General features: G+C 43.9%; 2 protein-coding genes and 1 long non-coding RNA gene across 4 annotated transcripts in view; 1 reads left to right on the top strand and 2 right to left on the bottom strand.

The window, feature by feature from the left end:
- Positions 1-17,467, bottom strand: part of LOC132407297 (oocyte zinc finger protein XlCOF6-like) — a 42,039-nt gene extending 24,572 nt beyond the window's left edge. Inside the window, exon 1 of the mRNA XM_059993606.1 lies at positions 17,448-17,467. The gene's annotated coding sequence lies outside the window, so the exon portion shown is untranslated. The remainder of the gene's footprint in view (positions 1-17,447) is intronic.
- LOC132407305 (uncharacterized) lies at positions 652-16,022 on the top strand. 2 transcript variants are annotated; one of them, XR_009516443.1, is made up of 4 exons: positions 652-808; positions 3,242-3,382; positions 4,763-4,796; positions 13,815-16,022. It is a non-coding gene; the product is annotated as an uncharacterized LOC132407305 (long non-coding RNA). The 2 variants fall into 2 exon arrangements; XR_009516442.1 differs by having other exon boundaries at positions 653-808; positions 13,901-16,020.
- On the bottom strand, positions 4,803-12,356 carry LOC132407301 (gastrula zinc finger protein XlCGF26.1-like). The gene has a single exon (XM_059993610.1). It carries the CDS (start codon positions 9,696-9,698, stop codon positions 8,388-8,390), a length of 1,311 nt encoding a protein of 436 aa, XP_059849593.1. The 5' UTR covers positions 9,699-12,356; the 3' UTR covers positions 4,803-8,387.
- Positions 17,468-18,694: the final 1,227 nt, after the last annotated feature.

Raw genomic sequence — 18,694 nt, 5'->3', positions numbered from 1 at the left:
TTTCACTGTGACACCCCAAACTCCTCACCAAATCCGTCCAAATGAATCTGGACGAACTTTAATGACCAATAAATATAATTCCTCTCAGCGATCAGCTGTCTGAATGAATTACTCACTTTAAAGAGGAAGGGGTGTCTATGGTCCACACTGTCAGGGTGTTGAGTTTACCAGGAGACAAAGACTGCAGGGACGAGAGGTTTTCTGTTGACTAATACACTGTGTGTGGACCCAGCTGGCAATTCTGGTGTTGTGACTGGAATCGAGACAAACACCACGCTGCCCACTCCACCAACAACACGGCACAGCCAGACACATAACAGGGGACTTTACATCTCACAACACTGGATTCAGTGATGAAACACTTGATTTATGTTGTTGTCCCACTGAAATCATCAGAAATGTCCATTCATGTGTTTTTAATTACAAGCGCTCCACCACAAGTGACGTCACACAGGCGAATCCATGCGCTTTACGTCACGCAAGCGCTGTCGAGCTCGAGCTTTATTGGTTTAACTGCTGAGCTACCCATCGCGTGACCACTGCTGAAAACCAAAGCGTCAGGAGCTGTGCTATTCCCATTGGTGCGAAGCGCTGTCAGTCACTGGTTACAACCAGTAATGGAGGTGGACAAGCCGAGAGGGCATTACCCCACTGAAACCGTTTTCCGGTCAAGTGTCGATCTCCCGTCAGGGCGGAACAAATCTCAAAGTAAATGTCCGCTTTCTGATTTATTTCCATTTCCCTCCGAGGAAAGTTGGGGCGTTTGTGAAGCATCTCCTGCGGCCAGAGTCTGATGTATCTCTGAGAGGTAGGAAGAGACCGCTCGGCCTATCAGCGATTCCGTGAGAGAGGGAAAGGGGGTATTTTATTGAAAGGATGAAGATGGTGAGAGAGGGGGCGGACAGGATGTTTGTCGCGGAGGGGCTCATCTGTGGAAATGTCACCCACGGTGGTGCCGAGCAGAGCGATTCACCTCAAACACCAGCAGACTGCTGCCCTGCAAGCGGGGCCAATGGTCCGGGCAAAGTGACAATTATTTGGGCTTTGTTGATATTGTACCTGGAATATGGTGTAAAATCCCGCTTCCCATACTAACACGGGTTATACAGACCAACGAACAAACTGCCGGAGGAATCAGTGGGTCGGGCAACATCTGTGGAGGGAAACAGACCGTCAACATTTCGGGCCGAGACCCTCCCTCTGGACTGAGAGTGGATGGGAAATAGTCAGAGAAAAGGGATGAGGTTTGGGGATGGGGCAAGAGTTGGGGAGTGAGAGGTGGATCCAGGTGAGGGGGAGGTGGGAAGGTGGAAATAGTGACGGGGTGGGAGGTGAGTGATTGGGGCAACATGGGGCTGCAGAAGATAGAAATTAATTCCATAGAGGATTAACAAAGAGGTTACAGAGTATTTGTTATAGAGAGTGCAATGAAGATACACCAGACTGATCCCTGAAGTGGTGGGTCATCACATGAAGAAAGATCAAATGTGACAACCCTTTCATTTAGAGAATCGAGGACTGTGTGGTGAACACATTGAAATGCACATCATTATCAGTTGAACCAGGGATCCCAGTCTCTGAAAAAGGTGATGGACTGTCCCGGACTGAGTGGAGGGGAAATGTCTCTAAAAACCCACCACAGAGAATGGTGAAGACTCGGTGATCGTCCTCACATAAAACAGAGGCCTGCAGATATGTGGTGACCGTAGGGATCGAGGAAATGAGCATCGTGCAGAAACGTGTGAGATGGGAGAGCAGCCACCATCTTGATGATGATTAGAGGGGCTGAATGGCCTCCTCTTGCTCACTTGATGTTTCAGTGTTCCTGTCCAATGAGGCCAGAGGAATATCAATAGAAATTTATAAACATAGACTGATTTAAATGAACACTGAACATTTCCTGTTTGGGTCTGAATTGTGTGTTGTACTGGGATGGGAATTGAGCCCATGACTCTGTGACCTGGGGGTGGAGGGAAAGGGACAGGGAAGATATGGAGGGAAAAACTAAACACGTATCTGGTGTAAATATGGAATAATGTGAGAAATGTGACAGATGGATCGGGCAGTGTGTGAGGGCGAGGAGCTGAGTCACCGGTTCAGGTGCGAGACCCTCCACCCACCACCTGATCCCGTTTCCTGTTCACGTTTCTCTGTAGATCTGCAGCATCAGCGAGTCACTGCTCTCCGTGTACATGTAGCTTCATCTTTCACCCGTTCAAACAAGGGAGTGAGATCCAGATCTGTCATTTCCTCTCATCGTGGGTGGAGAATGTTCTTTTTCTGCAATATTTTCCGCATATTTCATTCCACTGTTTTTACCTGCTGACGTGCAGCCAATAATTCTGAATGTGTGACCCATTTATGTGAGAATTTAGCCTTTTCATTTATCAGAGCTTCTCATAAATATGTACAGTTCACTCCAGAATTTCCAAAGCAACAACCCAGTCAAATAGTTCCACACAATTAAAATAGTATATTACATTTGTATTATTTTTAAATTTTGTACTACTTACTTAATTTAACTATAGAATATGTCTATTTTTGTAATTGATAGCTGTTAATATCTGTTGTTATGAGGTAGGTTCTGCTGCTGCTGCAGAGACAACAAATTTCATGACATATGCCGGTGCAATTAAACTTGATTCTGATATTGATATGGGAGACCCATCACCGGTCACGATCTCAGTTACTGTCATGTGAGATTGAAGCCTATTCTATTTATTGGTATTCCTTAGAAAAGGCAACAGTTAAGTTTCCTTCTGTGGGTCCAAAGCAGAAGCTCTGTCTGTCTAATATCTCCACACAATTAAAATGGGAATATTGTTTATTATCATGTACTGAGCTACAGTGAAAAACTTGCCGTACCATCCACACAGATCAATACATTACGACAGTACATTGAACTGATATACGACAAAACAATAACTGTAACAAAGCATTATGGCTGCAGAGAAAGTGCAGTGCAGATAGATATATGGTGCAGGGTCACGTCGAGTTACATTGTGAGGTCGAGTCCATTTTATCATTCATTCGGCTTATAACCACAGACAGGAAGCCGACCTTGAGCTGGGTGGTTTTTAAGTCTTTTGTATCTCTTCCCCGATGGGGAGTGGGTTTGCAGCAAGAATGTCCACGTTGTGAGGATCTTTGAGTACATGGACTGCTTTTCTGAGGCAGGGAAAGAGTAGGAAGAGTCCATGGAGGGGAGGCTTGTTTCTCTAATGTTCTCCGCTCTCCAAAGTTCTCTGCAGTTCCTTGCAGTCATGGGCAGAGCAGTAGCCATACGAAGGTGTGAAGTATCGACAAGAAGCTCAGAGACCTCGGCCTTCACCCTGCCTTGTGCAGCTGGATCCTGGTCTTCCTGTCAGATCGCCGGCAGGTGGTAAGAGTGGACTCCCTCACCTCTGTCTCTCTGACCCTCAGCACACATACCCCTCAGGGTTGTCTCCCTGGTCCCTTCCTTTACTTTCTGTGCACCCACGACTTGTGTCACCACTCACAGCTCCAATCTGGGAATTAAAATTGTTGACGACACTACATTGATTGGCCTAATCTCAAGTAATAATTTTCAATCAATCTTCTGACAAGGCTCGGTCCATACAAAATTTTTGCCTTTCTTCAGGAGATTAGTCAGCGGAAGAGCGATACCAGCAAAGTTCTTACAGAACTTACGATAATATCCAACCATTCCCAGAAACCTTCCAAGAGCCTTGTTACCAGTCGGAATAGAAACTTCAGAAAATTGCCTGAACTTTTGCCTGAACAGGAGCCAACTTGACTTGACCTACAACATAGCCAACATAGGTCACAGTGGCATGGCCAAATTCACTCTTGGGTAAGTTAACTGTAAGGCTGGCCTGGGAAAGCCTGTCAAACAGCTTTTCTACTGCAGAGATACGGTCATTCCAAGGTTCACTCCCTGTGACTAAGTCATCAGTATAGGTATCTGTGTTCCAACCCTCGAATTACAGAATCAATCATTCTCTGGAATGTTCCTGGGGCATTTTTCATTCCAAACAGCAAAACATTGTATTCGTACAACCCAGATGGTGTCACAAACACAGAAATTTCTCTACCTCTGTCTGTCAATGGAACACACCGATACTCTTTCAACAGATCAATCTTTGTAAGAAATATAGCTTTTCCAACCTTACGATGCAATCATTCAACCGAGGGATAGGATAGGCATCTGTTTTGTTACTGCATTTACCTTTCCATAATCAGTGCAAAATCTAGCAGTGTTATGCATATATAGTTTTAAATATATATTTCCCAAACTTAGGTGGTAAATGATACAGTCTTACACTGGTGTGGTAAGGATATTCAGTTCAGTTCACAGGATTGAAGTGAGTGAGAGATTTGGCATCCAAGTTAACAGGTGTCAATGTTCTCTGAATCTTCCAATTTAGTCAAATGTGACCAACTAGAGAGCTTTGTCTTCAAGTGACAATCTACCAACCCAAGCAAGGGTTTCCAGCAGATTTCACAGGGTTGCTCTTACATGCACTAATAGTCATAGACCGATTCCTCTTAACCGATCCTCAACCCCACACGCGTGGGCATTTAAAACTTCAGTGACAACTCTTCACACTAGCCTTTGTGTGTCTGCCTGACCTATGAAACAAACAGCAAACTCCTTTAAATACCATTGCGCTGAACTCCAGCTGTCCATCACGTCGTCCCTTCGCTCTTTCTCTCTCTCTCTCTCTCTCTCTCTGTAACAAGCTGCTTGTGCTCCTCTCTCTCTCTCTCTTTTTTACAGACATGGTTCTTAAAGGCACAGTCCATAATCACAGGTAAGATTGAAAAACTTGGTAAGAGCCTTTGCCACATTTTAGCTTTAATATTTCTGAAAGGTATTGCCTCTGAGAATCTGGATGCAGTACACATAATAGTTAGCAAATACTGATGGCCAGCTTTAGTCTTTGGCAATGGGCCAACAGAATCCACTATAACTTTGGAAAAGGGTTCACCGAATGCAGGTCAATCCAAAATAGTATGACCTGATTAGGTTTACCCACAACTTGACAAGTGTGACAGGTTCAGCAAAGGATCACAACATCTTTCCTCAAATTAGGCCAGTAAAATTCCTTCATAATCCTTTTTACAGTTTAATTCACTCCAAAATGGTCACCTAAGGACATACTGTGGGCCAAAGTTAAGTTTTCAGTCCTGTAAACTTTAGGAACTACAACTTGGTGAACAGTTGCCCATTCCTCACTCACAGGTGTCGCAGGTGGCATCCACTTCCTCATTAACACTCCATCCTTGAGATAATACCCTACTGGCACTTACTTAATCTCATCATCAGAGACAGCCGTTTCTTTTAAAGCTTCAATCTCAGGGTCTCGGTTCTGTTCTGCTATAAACTCCTTCCTAGACAGGGATAAGTCTTTCTCATCAGACTGTGTACATGAATCCTGTTGAAACATTGAAGGCAGAAAAGTCCCTGACAAGTCAGCATAATCTGAATCCCGATTTTGGCTATCATGGGTATCAGAATCATGCTCCATAGAACTGTCTGCGTCGGCAGACCATTCAGCCATACTGTGAGTTACTGCGCAGGAAGGATAAATGTTAAAATCCATCTATGGGTCGTCAGTGGTTGGCTTAGTTGTCAACTGCACAGCAGGAACAACTTTACCATCTGCCAGGTCATTCCCTAATAGCAATGTAACATCTTCCACCAGTAAACTGGAGCACAATCTGATCTTAACAGGTCTGGAAACCAACCCTGATTGTAAAGGTACCTTGTGCAATGGCACAGAAACCACGCCACTCCCAATGCCTTTAATAAGATTTACCTCACCAGTGTCAGTCTCATCACCAAACTTTAGAACACTGTCTCATATAAGTTCCTGAAAAGCCTCAGCATCTGGAAGAATTTTCACTGGTACCTTCGTAGACCCTTGCTTTACTAATACAAAGCCATCAGACCTAAAATAATCAAATCCCTTCTTAACTCGGTCAGACCTCTCAGTCCTTAACTGAGTCTCAACAGAATGTTCAGAACCCTGTGGGGTTATATGTGCTTCAACATACAGAACACAGGCAGTCGGGGCTGGTTCCTTTTTCTTTTTCTTCTTCAGATGTCTTGCTAGACTACAAGACTGGTGTATGTTTTTGAACTTCAAAACATATTCTAACAAGGCAACATGGACATCCCCGTCAATCCACTGTTCCTTTAACAAGGTCAAAGGTCCCTCACTCCCTGAGCATATCCAAGTTCAAATTGAACAACTGACCATCATATGAGCAGCTTTCTTACAATAACAAGTAAGACCAGAATATTTCTCCTCCAACTGCTTCCCTTCATCCCTACTCTTGTCACTCGTCCCAGCATTAATTTTTGGTTTACCCTGGTGATCCCTGCTACTATTTTGGAAGCTCTTATTCGAGGTAAACTTAACCTTATGAGTTAAAGCATACTCATCTGCTAATTTAGCAGACTCCTGCAAAGTGGCAGCATCCTTTTCATCTAAATATGTCTTTATGTCATCAGACGCACCTTTCGAATTGTTCAATTAAAACCAACTCTTTCAAGCCGTTAAAATCATCATTTATATTTTTATATGTGCACCAGTGGTCAAAACACACAAACTTCTCATAAGCAAATTCCATATAAGTCTGACTCACAGATTTCCTCAAATTTCTGAACGTTTGCCTGTATGCTTCAGGGACCAACTCATAAGCTTAGAGCACAGCCTGTTTCACTAAGACATAATCAGCTGCTTCATCAACTGTCAAAGCAGAATATGCTTGCTGAGCCTGCCCCTTAATTACAGTTTGTAAGAGAATATGCCAATCCTCTTTTGGCCACTTTAAACTTTGAGCGACCTTCTCAAACAGCTGAAAGTATTCATCAAACTCTGCCTCATAAAAAGGAGGTACCAATTTAACTAACACACACAAAATGCTGGTGGAACACAGCAGACCGGGCAGCATCTATAGGGAGAACCACTGTCGAACCACTTTTCTCATGTTTATTCTACCAATTTAACTTCCTCACTGGCCTCAAACATCACCAGAGTCTAACGCTAGACCCCTTTGCTGCAATATCTCAATCTTTTCCAGCTCAAACACCCTCTGTCTTTCTATTTCCTCCCTCTGTTTTTCTGCCTCTCTAGCCTCAAACTGCCTCTGCCTTTCTGCAGCCTCCATCTTTAATTTTTCTAACTTGCACTGGACCTCAAGCTCACTGGATTTACTTTCAGGAAACACTCCTCCACTTTAAACACACCTTCAGATACATAATGTTCTGCTATTATCCTCTTCATCTGTGCTCTCTTCATTGTCAATGTCACCTTAGCAAGTTCTAACCTTTCAGCAATACTCAACAACTGAATCCTACTGGCGTCCTCTAATGCCTCAGAGGTTGGCACTTCTGGAAATCTATCAACATCCATTGCTGCTGATATTCCACACACAAATAAATCAAAAGGGATTTCCCCAATGAAATCAATAATTTATCAATCAATATGGCCCCAAGTCTGTTCATATCCCGGACACAGCCCCAATTTTGTTATGAATAGTAACGCTTTAGAAATGAACCAGCAGCAATAGACGACACCTGAAATTTGTTTTTGATGTTAAAACAATCTTTATTAGAATCTAGTTATAATACAGTAACTTAAGCAAGATAACCAGAAGTTGTGTGTATATGTGTGTGTAAATATAACTTCCAAACTATTGAGCTTGGGGGAAACAAGGCTTCGAGTCTTGATGCGTTAAGAGTATGAAAGTTCAGTTCAACCACAGAATAGGTGATGACAGAGATATCTGTAAGCCAGGGTAAATGGCGCGAGAAGGCAATTGTGTCGAATTCCACAGGCTCCACCGTGGTAGAACGAGACAACAGTCACTGTAGATTTTATGCTTCATCGTTCCAAATCCACATACGAATGATCACCGAAAGTGACTTGTCACAAGGGGTATCGTCTTCAAGTGAATTACCACACCACACCCAGCCAAGCGTTAACACTTAAGTGGTCTTCACAGGATATGCCAAATCCGATCCACACCTATGGATCAAACGAGGTGATAACCACACATTTGATGTATGGTGAATCAATAATTAACCCACCCTTGTGGTCATAGAAAAGTTCCAAACAGTGACCCTCGGCCACTAGTTCCCCAGTTCCAATCCTTCCACTTTTCCTCCTTCATCTTTGTCTGAGTGTCTGTGTCCTCGGTTAAAACCAAACAAGCTGCGAGCAAATTAAACAACCTGCAAGTCAGACTGACTCACCATCCTAATTTCTGTCTCTCTGTCTTAAAATGACAGTCCGCAGCAAACAAAACCTAGGGATTCATAATAATGGCCACTTCCCATTATGAACTGACTGGTGTGCCAGTAGTTGGGATGACTGAGTGAATCATTTCCCAAATTATGAACAGATGAACGGCTTATCCCCGGTGTGAACTCGCTGATGTCTCTGTAGGGAGGAAGAGCGAGTGAATCTCTTCCCACATTCTGAGCAGGTGAACGGCTTCTCCCCAGTGTGAACTCGCTGATGAGTCTGTAGGTTGGATGAGTGAGTGAATCTCTTCCCACATTCTGAGCAGGTGAATGGCCTCTCCCCAGTGTGAACTCGCTGGTGTTCCACTAGGTGGGATGACAGGGTGAACCGTTTCCCACATTCTGAGCAGGTGAATGGCTTCTCACCGGTATGAACTCGCTGATGTCTCTGTAGGGTGGAAGATTGAGTGAATCTCTTCCCACATTCTGAGCAGGTGAACGGCCTCTCACCAGTGTGAAATCGCTGGTGACTCTGTAGTGTGGATGACTGAGTGAATCCCTTCCCACAGACTGAGCAAGTGAATGGCTTCTCCCCAGTGTGAACTCGTTGATGACTCTGTAGGTCGGATGACCGAGTGAATCTCATCCCACAGACTGAGCAGGTGAACGGCCTCTCCCCAGTGTGAACTCGCTGGTGACTCAGTAGGGTGGATGAATGAGTGAATCTCTTCCCACAGTCTGAGCAGGTGAACGGCTTCTCTCCAGTGTGAACTCGCTGATGACTCAGTAGGGTGGATGACTGTGTGAATCTCTTCCCACAGATTGTGCAGGTGAACGGCCTCACACCAGTGTGAACTCGCTGATGACTCAGTAGGTTGGATAACTGAGTGAATCCCTTCCCACATTCTGAGCAGGTGAACGGCTTCTCCCCAGTGTGAACTCGCTGATGTCTCTGTAGGCTGGATGAATCAATGAATCCCTTCCCACATTCTGAGCAGGTGAACGGCTTCTCCCCAGTGTGAACTCGCTGATGTCTCTGTAGGCTGGATGAATCAGTGAATCCCTTCCCACATTCTGAGCAGATGAATGGCTTCTCCCCAGTGTGAACTCGCTGGTGACTCTGTAGGGTGGATGAATGAGTGAATCCCTTCCCACATTCTGCGCAGGTGAACGGCTTTTCCCCAGTGTGAACTCGCTGATGACTCTGTACTTGAGATGACTGAGTGAATCTCTTCCCACAGACTGAGCAAGTGAATGGCTTCTCCCCAGTGTGAACTCGCTGGTGACTCTGTAGGGTGGATGAATGAGTGAATCTCTTCCCACAATCTGAGCAGGCGAACGGCTTCTCCCCAGTGTGAACTCGCTGGTGACTCTGTAGGGTGGATGAATGAGTGAATCTCTTCCCACAATCTGAGCAGGTGAATGGCTTCTCCCCAGTATGAACTCGCTGATGAGCCATTAGGTCAGATGACTGAGTGAATCCTTTCCCAGAAGTTCAGCAGATGACCAGCCTCTGCCTGGTGTGTTGTGAACTGACTGGTGTGTGCACAGGTGGGAAGACTGACTGAATCCCTTCCCACACACAGAACAGGTGAATGGCCTTGCCCAGAGTGAACTTGCTGATGTACCTTCAATTGAGATAACCGAATCAATCCATTCCCACTGTCTGAGCACGTGAACGGCCTTTCTCCTGCGTAAAATGATGGACATGCTAGTTAGCCAAATGACCGAGTGAATCCCTCCCCAGTCTGAGCAGGACAGATGGTGTATTGAATCCCTTGCTCCACTTCTTAAGTATCTAATCGGAGACAGCAAAACTGGTGTGCCGTGTTTGCGAGTCTTGGAGATAAATTCCTTCTCATTTTCAACCTGTAACAAGATTTACAAAATCCATCAATGGGTGTAAGACAACATTTCAGATGAGATCACTTGAGTTGCCAAGGTTTGATCTGGTATCACACTGTTACAGTGAGGTTCAACCCAAGTTGGACAGAGAGAAATCATCTCCTGACTGGGCACAGTGCTGGTATCTGGAATGACCATCAATTTCCTCATGCTCTTGTGTCACTATAGGAATGGGGCATTTCTGCCATCTCCAATTTGTACCTTGGCTCAGTTGGACTCTCTCCATTGGTATTACTTTCTGTTCCTGCTGAGCAGCATGGGTGCCTGGCCCCACAGTAACTGAAACAGTCTCATGCAAATAGTCTTTCTTGATGTGCAACTGTGATTTTCCTTAACTTAACGTGCCACAGTTTTAACGCCATATTAAAAAAAAATTCCTGCTGAGATGAATGGTTGGTCTTCACAGCTGTTAAAAGGATTTAGAATGAATTTTTGTATTATTTCAGATTCTTGTTACAGTAATAGAAAATTACAACACAGAAACAGGCCCTTTGGGCCATCTAGTTAGTGCTGAACTACTTCAAATGCACACTCCCATACCCTTGCCATTTAGGTACCTATACAAACATCTTAAATGCTGAAATTGCACCACTTGTGCTGGCTGCCCATTCTACACCCAGATGACCGTCTGTGTGAAGAAGTTTCCCCTCATGTTTCGCTTAACGTTTCACCTTTCACCCTTAACACATGGTCTCTGGTTGTAGTCTCACCCCATCTCAGTGGTAAAAGCCAGCCTGCATTTAACCTAGCTATGCCCCTCTATCAGAATCAAATCTCCCCTCAGTCTTGTATGCTCCAAGGAATAAAGTCCTGACCTGTACAATCTTCCCTTATAACCCAAGTGCTCCAGACCTGGCAACATCCTTGTAAATTTTCTCTGAACTCTTCCAACCTCTTTTATATCTTTCATGTAGGTAGGTGACCAAAACTGCACACAATACTCCAAATTAGGCATCACCAATGTCTTGTACAAAGTCAACATAACATCCATCTCCTGCACTCAACACTTTGGTTTATGAAGGCCAATGTGCAAAAATCTTTCTTTCAAACCCTATCAACCTCTGATGCCACTGGCAGTGAATTCCCAGTGAATCTGTATTCCCAGATCCCTTTCTTCTACAGTGCTCCTCACTGCCCTCCCATTCACTGTGTAAGACCTAGGTCCTACCAAAATGCAACTTATCTCCATTAAATTCCATTTTGCATTTCATAACCCATTTTTCCAGCGGGTCCAGATCACACTGCAAGCCATGATAGTCTTCCTTGCTGTTCACTACACCCCAAACTTGGTTTCATCCACAAAGTTGCTGATCCAGCTAACCATGTTAACATTCAGATTACTGATATAGATGGCAAACACCAACAGATCCAGCAGTGATCCTTGTGGCAACCACTAGTCACAGGCCTCGGGTCAGAGAGGCAACCATCTGCCACCACACTCTGGCTTCTCCCAATTTACTCATCCAATTTACTATCTCATGTTCAATGCTGAGTGACTGAAACTTCTTGACCAACATCCCAAATGAGACTTCGTCAAGAGCCTTGCTAAAGTCCATGTAGACAACATCCACTGCCTTGTCTTCATCCACTTTCCTGATAACTTCCTCGAGAGACTCTGTAAGATTGGTTAGACATGACCTACCATGCTGAAAGTCATGCTGCCTATCCTGAATCAGTCCACATTGATCCAAATACTTGTATATCCAGCTCCTATATGTTTTGGTCATGTTCTGTACTGAAACATTTTTGGAAGTCTATTTTCTCTACAATGTCTAGAGTTTTAAAAATTAATTTACAACCTACTAAATTGACTGTTTTATTTGGCATAATCCATCAATATATTCATGGTATTTCTCCATCAGACCAACATGTAATTGCATTTGTTACATTATCGGCCAGAAGGGCTATTTTGTTGAAATGGAAAGATGCTTCTGCTCTAACTTTGATACAATGGTTTTCTCAGGTGATGCTGTCTCAGTTTGGCGTAAATCAGATGTCAAACTTTTGATTCTCGATTTTATTTTGAGAAAAGGTGGAGTTCATTTGCCCACCTCTATCATCTGATTTGAGTTAATTAATATGGTTTCCTTCTGACTTTTATTTAAATGGATTTGAGTTAGTGGATTGATGTTTTTTTTTATGCAATCGTGTATGATGTATGGCTCCAGGGTTCTGCTCCTAATGCTTTTTTTTGTTTTTTTCATTCAGGGTTTTTTTTTTGTTAACAGAGTATTTTTTTTTCTGCTTCTTTTTCTTTCAAAAAATATTCTTAAAACTTTTTTTCTTATTACTGATATATTGCTTAGATTTGTTAATCAGTTATTTGCTGATTTAATTTTTTATTGTCCATAATGACATATTGACGTAATGTATCTTTTTTGTTAATTATCAATAATAATTTATTTAAAAAAAGATTTTAAAATGAAATATCTGCAACCTGCACACACTTTCCAATAACTTTCCCACTAGTGCTATCAGGCTCACCAACGTATAATTTCCTAGTTTATTTTTAGAGCCTTTCTTGAACAGTGGAACAACATTGGCTGTCCTCCAATTCTCCAGTTCCTCAGCTGTCACTAACAGTGATTTAAATATCTGTGGTTTGGCCCAACAATTTCTGCACTTGTCTTCCACAGGGTCCGAGGGAACTTGTCAGGCCCTGGGGACTTATCCATGGTAATTTCCCTTAATACAGCAAACACCTCTGTAATCTCTACAGGGTCCATGTATTTTGTGTCCTCATATTCTGATCTTTCAGCTGATTTTTTTTTCGCTTGCAATCTTTTTGCTTTTAACATATCTGCAGAATCTCTGAGGATTCCCCTTCACCTTGTCTGCTGGGGCAACTTCATGCCTTCTTTTATTTCTTTCATAAGTATTCACTTGAATTTCCTGTACCCCATTTCTTCCTATTTACCTGTAGCTGGTATGCACCTCCTTTTTATAGATCTGGGAGAGGGAAGCCAAAGGGCTGATAGACCTGCATGGTGGGAGGTGGGGGTAAGGGGGGGGGGGTTAATCTAAAGTTGCAGGGGGAATGGGAGCCTGAATAACAGAACAGATAGTGGAGGGGTTGTGCAGACAGTTGTTGTTCAGTCCTCAGACAAAGTCAGGAATTAAAAAGTTGAGCATGGTGCAGTGAATTTGCTGAGCCCTGTATATTTCAATGCAAGTAACAGTGTAGGACAGGTGGATGTGTTAAGTGCATGGATCAACACCTGGAATTAAGATATCACTGTAATATTAAGGAGTTAACATCTCGTAGGCCGCTTGTGACACTGGCTATTTTTTTTAAAGGTCACAGATGACATGAGCTTGAGAATAAGAGTATAAATGCACAAATGCTTTCTCATGAGATAAGCTGAGCATGAGAAAAAGAGTATAAATGCACAAATGCTTTCCCATAAGTTAAGATGAGCAGGTGACAGCAGCCTTGGTGTGAGAAGCATATTGACACAAGAGGGAGTGACTATTTACAAGGGCAGCAGACTTTGGGTGGTGGGGCTGTGTCTGTCTGCATCCAGACATAATAGCAAATAAAACTGTTATACAAACAATTTATGACGGATAAAGTTAACTATACTCATCTGTAGAGAAACTAAGGGGGGGTGAACCCACATGTATCTGTGTACGTGACTGCATGATATAAAGAGAACTGTATTTGCTTCAGGAGAGAGAGACCCTCGAAGCAGCCTCCGAGAGAGAGTGAAACCCACGTGTGGAACCAAAGCAGATGGCGGAGATCTATTTACTCAGGAAATGGACAAAGGGTCTATGGGAGTGTGGAAAAGTGGCATTAAAATCCTAGACATGTACAGTTTAAAGAAGAGAAGTTACTTTGCTGTTCAACTTCGAACATAGAAACCTACAGCATATTCCAGGTTATTCAGCCTAAAGTGTTGTGCCAACCATGTAACTTACTCTAGTAACTGCCCAGAATTTCCCTAGCGCATAGCCCTCTATTTTCCTAAGCTCTATGTACCTATCTAAGAGGCTGTTAAAAGACCCTATTGTATCTGCCTCGACCACTGCTGCCGGCAGTGGATTGCACGCACCCACTGAGACTGTCTGAGGTCTGAACAACATCTGACTGGTGTCAAGAAAACAAACTCTCCCTCATTGTCACAAAAACGAAGGAGCTCATTGTGGATGACAGGAGGATTGGAGACAGGCTAACCCCTATTGGCATCAATAGATCTGGGGTTCAAAGGGTGAACAGCTTTACGTTCTTTGGTATAAACATCACCAAGATTTCACTTTGTCTGCACATACTGGCTAATTTGTGAGAAAAGCAAAACAGCACCTCTTTCACTTCAGATGGGTGAAGAAGTTTAGGATGGGACCCCAAATCCTAAGAACTTTCTACAGGGACACAATTGAAAGCATCCTGACCAGCTGCATCACTGCCTGATATGGGAACTGTACTTCGCTTAATCGCAGGAACCTACAGAGAGTGGTGCAGACAGCCCAGCATATCTGTAGATGTGAACTTCCCACTATTCAGGACATTTACAAAGACAGGTGTGTACAAGGGGCCAAAAGGATTTTGGGGACCCAATTCAGCACAAACACCAACTGTTCCTGCTGCTGCCATCCAGGAAATGGTACCACAGCAAAAGGACCAACAGGCTCCGGAACATCATCTTCCACCAGGCCATCAGACTGATTAATTCATGCTGATACAATTGCACTTTCATGTTGTATTGACTGTCTGATATACAAACTATTTATTATTAATTAACATTGCACATTTAGATGGAGATGTAACGTAAAGGTTTCTACTATTCATGTATATGAAGGATGCACATAATAAAGTCAATTCAATTCAATCTCTCCACTATCTGTTCTGTCATTCTGCCTCCTATTCCCCTTACAATTTACATCACCCTCTTCCACACTAGCTCTAGCAAGCCTCACTGCTAGAATATTAGACCCTTTCCTGTTCTGCTTCCATAACTCACCAATCCCCTCTCACCCCTTTGACTTTCCTCGGCCAGGCAATTCCCCTCAAATGTTTCTAAAGCGGTCCACCTGTTGTTATGGGGGATGGCCACAAGAGTACTCTGCGATGGCTATTTAACCTCATTTCCCTTCCTGACTCTCACCCAATTTCCTGTGTCCTGCACCTTGTGTGTAACTCACCTCTCTTCATGTCATATCTATCATGCCCTCCAGCTGCTGGATGATCCAGAATTCATCCATTTCAAGTTCCAACTCCTTCAAGTGCAGGGTTACAAGCTGCAGCTGGATGCACATCTTGTCGGTGAGGGTGTCAGGGACACTGGAGGTCTCCCCACCTTCCCACCAATGTCCCCTCTAATTTGTAATAACCAGTGTGCATGTAAATCTTGTACTGTGCAATTTTAGCCAGTGACAACATGAGCACAGTGAATTTTATATGGAGAGGCATTCAGATTAACAGCTAGCAAATCACTGTTGATAGGAACTTTGACCTCCTCTGAGTCCGATCGAGTTCATCTGCACTCTCACGCAACCGGTTTAGCAGGCCTGGAACGGGTTGTTACGAAGAATGAACAGCTCTGATGGGCAGAAGGGTGCAGGGTTGCCCATGTCCCCCTCCCCTGGGAGAATTACAAACCGTTACTGTGGCCAGGCTGTTAATGAGAGAGAAAGAGATGGAACAAAACATATTGGGACTGGAACATTTGCTTCAGACAAGGGCGAGATAACACCAGGGGGAGAGAGACCATATTATGACTCCTGTAAGACTCACGGCTCCAGAGAGGGCTGTTTACTTGGTACTATTCTGTTCATTAAAATTCCTCAGTGGACAGCCGGAGTGGGCTGGTTTGATGGGCTAAGCCATTCAAAACTGATTGACACCTGAGACCCCGTGAGAGGTCTGGGGAGACACCCCTCAGACGCACCAAGAGACACACTAGTGAGCACTGTTTAAGTGTTGGAACCCACGAGAAAAGTTGGGGGCATCGGAGACTGAATGAAGGATCGGTCAATTTTAACTCACTGTGTTTATAGCGAGGCTGGTGGGGGCTTGTGGGTGTGTCCACCCTTGCCTGGGTGACGAGTTCACCATAGAAGAACAGTCTAGCTAAAGGACAGAGGGGTCATACCTGAATGGCCACAACAACACATCGATGGATCAAGATCGTAAAGGAAGGTTTGCAAGACAATAGCTGTTACTGTTTGTTTGCTCTCTCTCTCTCTCTCTCCCCAGCAATTACAACACATCGACCAACAACTACCTCAGCCTGTATGAACTGAACTGAACTTTATACTCACATATGACAATTTGTTATCCCCTAGACAACGATAGAGCTTGTTTATTATTGATTATTACTATACCCACACTCTTAGGTTAATCTGCATATTTGCATTTTTGATATTGATTTGTATATTTTACTAATAATCACTGTTTTGAAAATATTTCCAGACTCCAATGGATACTTCTATTTTTACTGGTAAGACACCCAGTTACGGGGTACTTAACAGGGTAATGAAGGATTCTCTCACCACAGCTTTTGCACTTTGTTCATATGTGGTTTGCTTGCTAAACCACACATTAAAATGTCAGATTTCCAAGTATCACTCCACTTCTTCCCACTTGCAAATTCTCCAGCAACTTTTGCATCACCACAATCCACACAGGTAACACCAGTTTCTATATTGGACATAAATATTTTACCTGAACCCTCCCCCAAATGACTGACAGTGGTGAACTCAGTGATGGCAATGCCAATGAATATGAAGGGAAGGGCAGTAGTCTGTCTCATTGGAGTCTGGCAGATCTGTGATGTGAAAGCTGCTTGTTGCCAGGGCAAAGGTGATTGATATCATTATGTACCCAAACAGAATGGAACAAAAAATGTTCTCACTGGTCGAAAAGTCCAGAGCAGGAGGAGTTAGAACAAGAAACACACATAAAATGCAGGAGGAACTCAGCAGGCCAGGCAGCATCTATGGAAAAAAGTACTAATGCTGAATTCCGCCGGCATTTTGTGTGCGTTGCTTGCATTTCCAGCATCTGCAGATTTTCGCTTGTTTGTGATTGGAGGTAGAACAAAGGTGATTTTCTCAACTGGTGATGTAAAAGATTGTGTTCCCTTTCTCCGAGTTCCCAAGCTGGAGCTCAGCTCTGTCTGAGAACCATCGGTTCCCATTCCCTGATCAGCCGGAAGCTCCCCGGGGCCCGTGTACGGATCGGGGGCTGAGAGAGAGGGAAGAGATCAGGACTGTCCTCGGATTGCGGGTCACGGCATCCGCCGGTCACAGGAATTGCCCCGAAATCGGTGTCTAAGGTAAAGAGACTGAGAATTGCTCTTACCTGCAATCGATATTTCAAAGGCCTTCTGAGTACTGTGCGCATGCGTCATATTCGGTGACATCACAGCCCTGACGCCTGCGCATTTCATTGGTACTTCAGCGCCGGCCAAAACCTCATTTTTGTCCGTACCTCATTTTTGTTCCTGTGTATAGAAAAATCTGCAGCTGTTTAAACGCAAAAGCGGCTCTGATAAACAATATACTCAATATCAACGTGTATCTCATGCCAAAGTGAAATGCAGATCTGAAACTCAGGAGATTCTGCATTTGTTGGAAATACTGAGACGCACACACACAAAATGCAGAAGGAAGTCTGCAATTCAGGCAGCAACTAATTAGCTGAGTACACAATGGAGCTGAAGGGGCTCGGCCTAAACGTTGTCTATTTATTCCTCTCCACATTAACTGCCTGATCTCTTAATTTCCACTTTTTTTTCCTTTTTCCACCTTTTTTTTTCGGGCAACCTGTTTCCAAATGATTCCGATCTTTGTTTTGTAGCCAGAGCCTACTGTTTTAATTTCTCCTCCTCCTCGTGAACTCCAGGCCCCATCTCTCTCTCTGGAGCCCCAAAGCCCTGACTCAGGCTGGCAACTCTTTGGTTTCTGACTGCACCATGGAAGACTCACTCGCTAGTCTACTATCAGACTTTAGAGATGCATTGTGTTGCGAGACCGCAGGTTCGTTTACTGTGAGTGTCGCTTTAAGTGCCTGAGTGAGGCGGGGCAGTGATGTCAGAGACAAGCTGCAGCAGACAGTGAGAGAGAGAGAAGGAGAAGCTGTTGGAACTTCAGCTTGTCACTGCTATGGGTTGCAATGCCCAGAAAATCGGGTTGATGATCGGCACGCCGTGCACAACCGATGTGTGACTGTCACTATGTATAATCCATATTTGTGGATTTGCTGGAGTATCCTGTGGTATCACTTCTGTTGGCCCTTACCTGGAATCGGGGTGTTCTGTGGTAACCACTTGAAGACGATATTCCTGTCACTGTCACCTGTTGATAGTTTGAAGTGGATTTCGGAACGAATCGACGGATGAGATCTTCGGCGACTGTTATTTCATTTATCCAGCGTGCAATGTGTGTGGAATTCTTCGTAATTCTACATGTTCGTGTGGATTTACAAATCTCTCCTCTCACTCACTTATTGCGTGGATTACTGAACTTTTCTACTTTAGCATTTTAGGACTTTAAGCATTGTTTCCCAAGCTTGATAGCTTGGAAGCTCTACATATACATATATACGAT

Source organism: Hypanus sabinus, chromosome 18 (genome assembly GCF_030144855.1).
Source record: "Hypanus sabinus isolate sHypSab1 chromosome 18, sHypSab1.hap1, whole genome shotgun sequence".
NCBI classification, from domain to species: Eukaryota; Metazoa; Chordata; class Chondrichthyes; order Myliobatiformes; family Dasyatidae; genus Hypanus; species Hypanus sabinus.
This window is presented reverse-complemented; position numbering and strand designations above follow the sequence as displayed.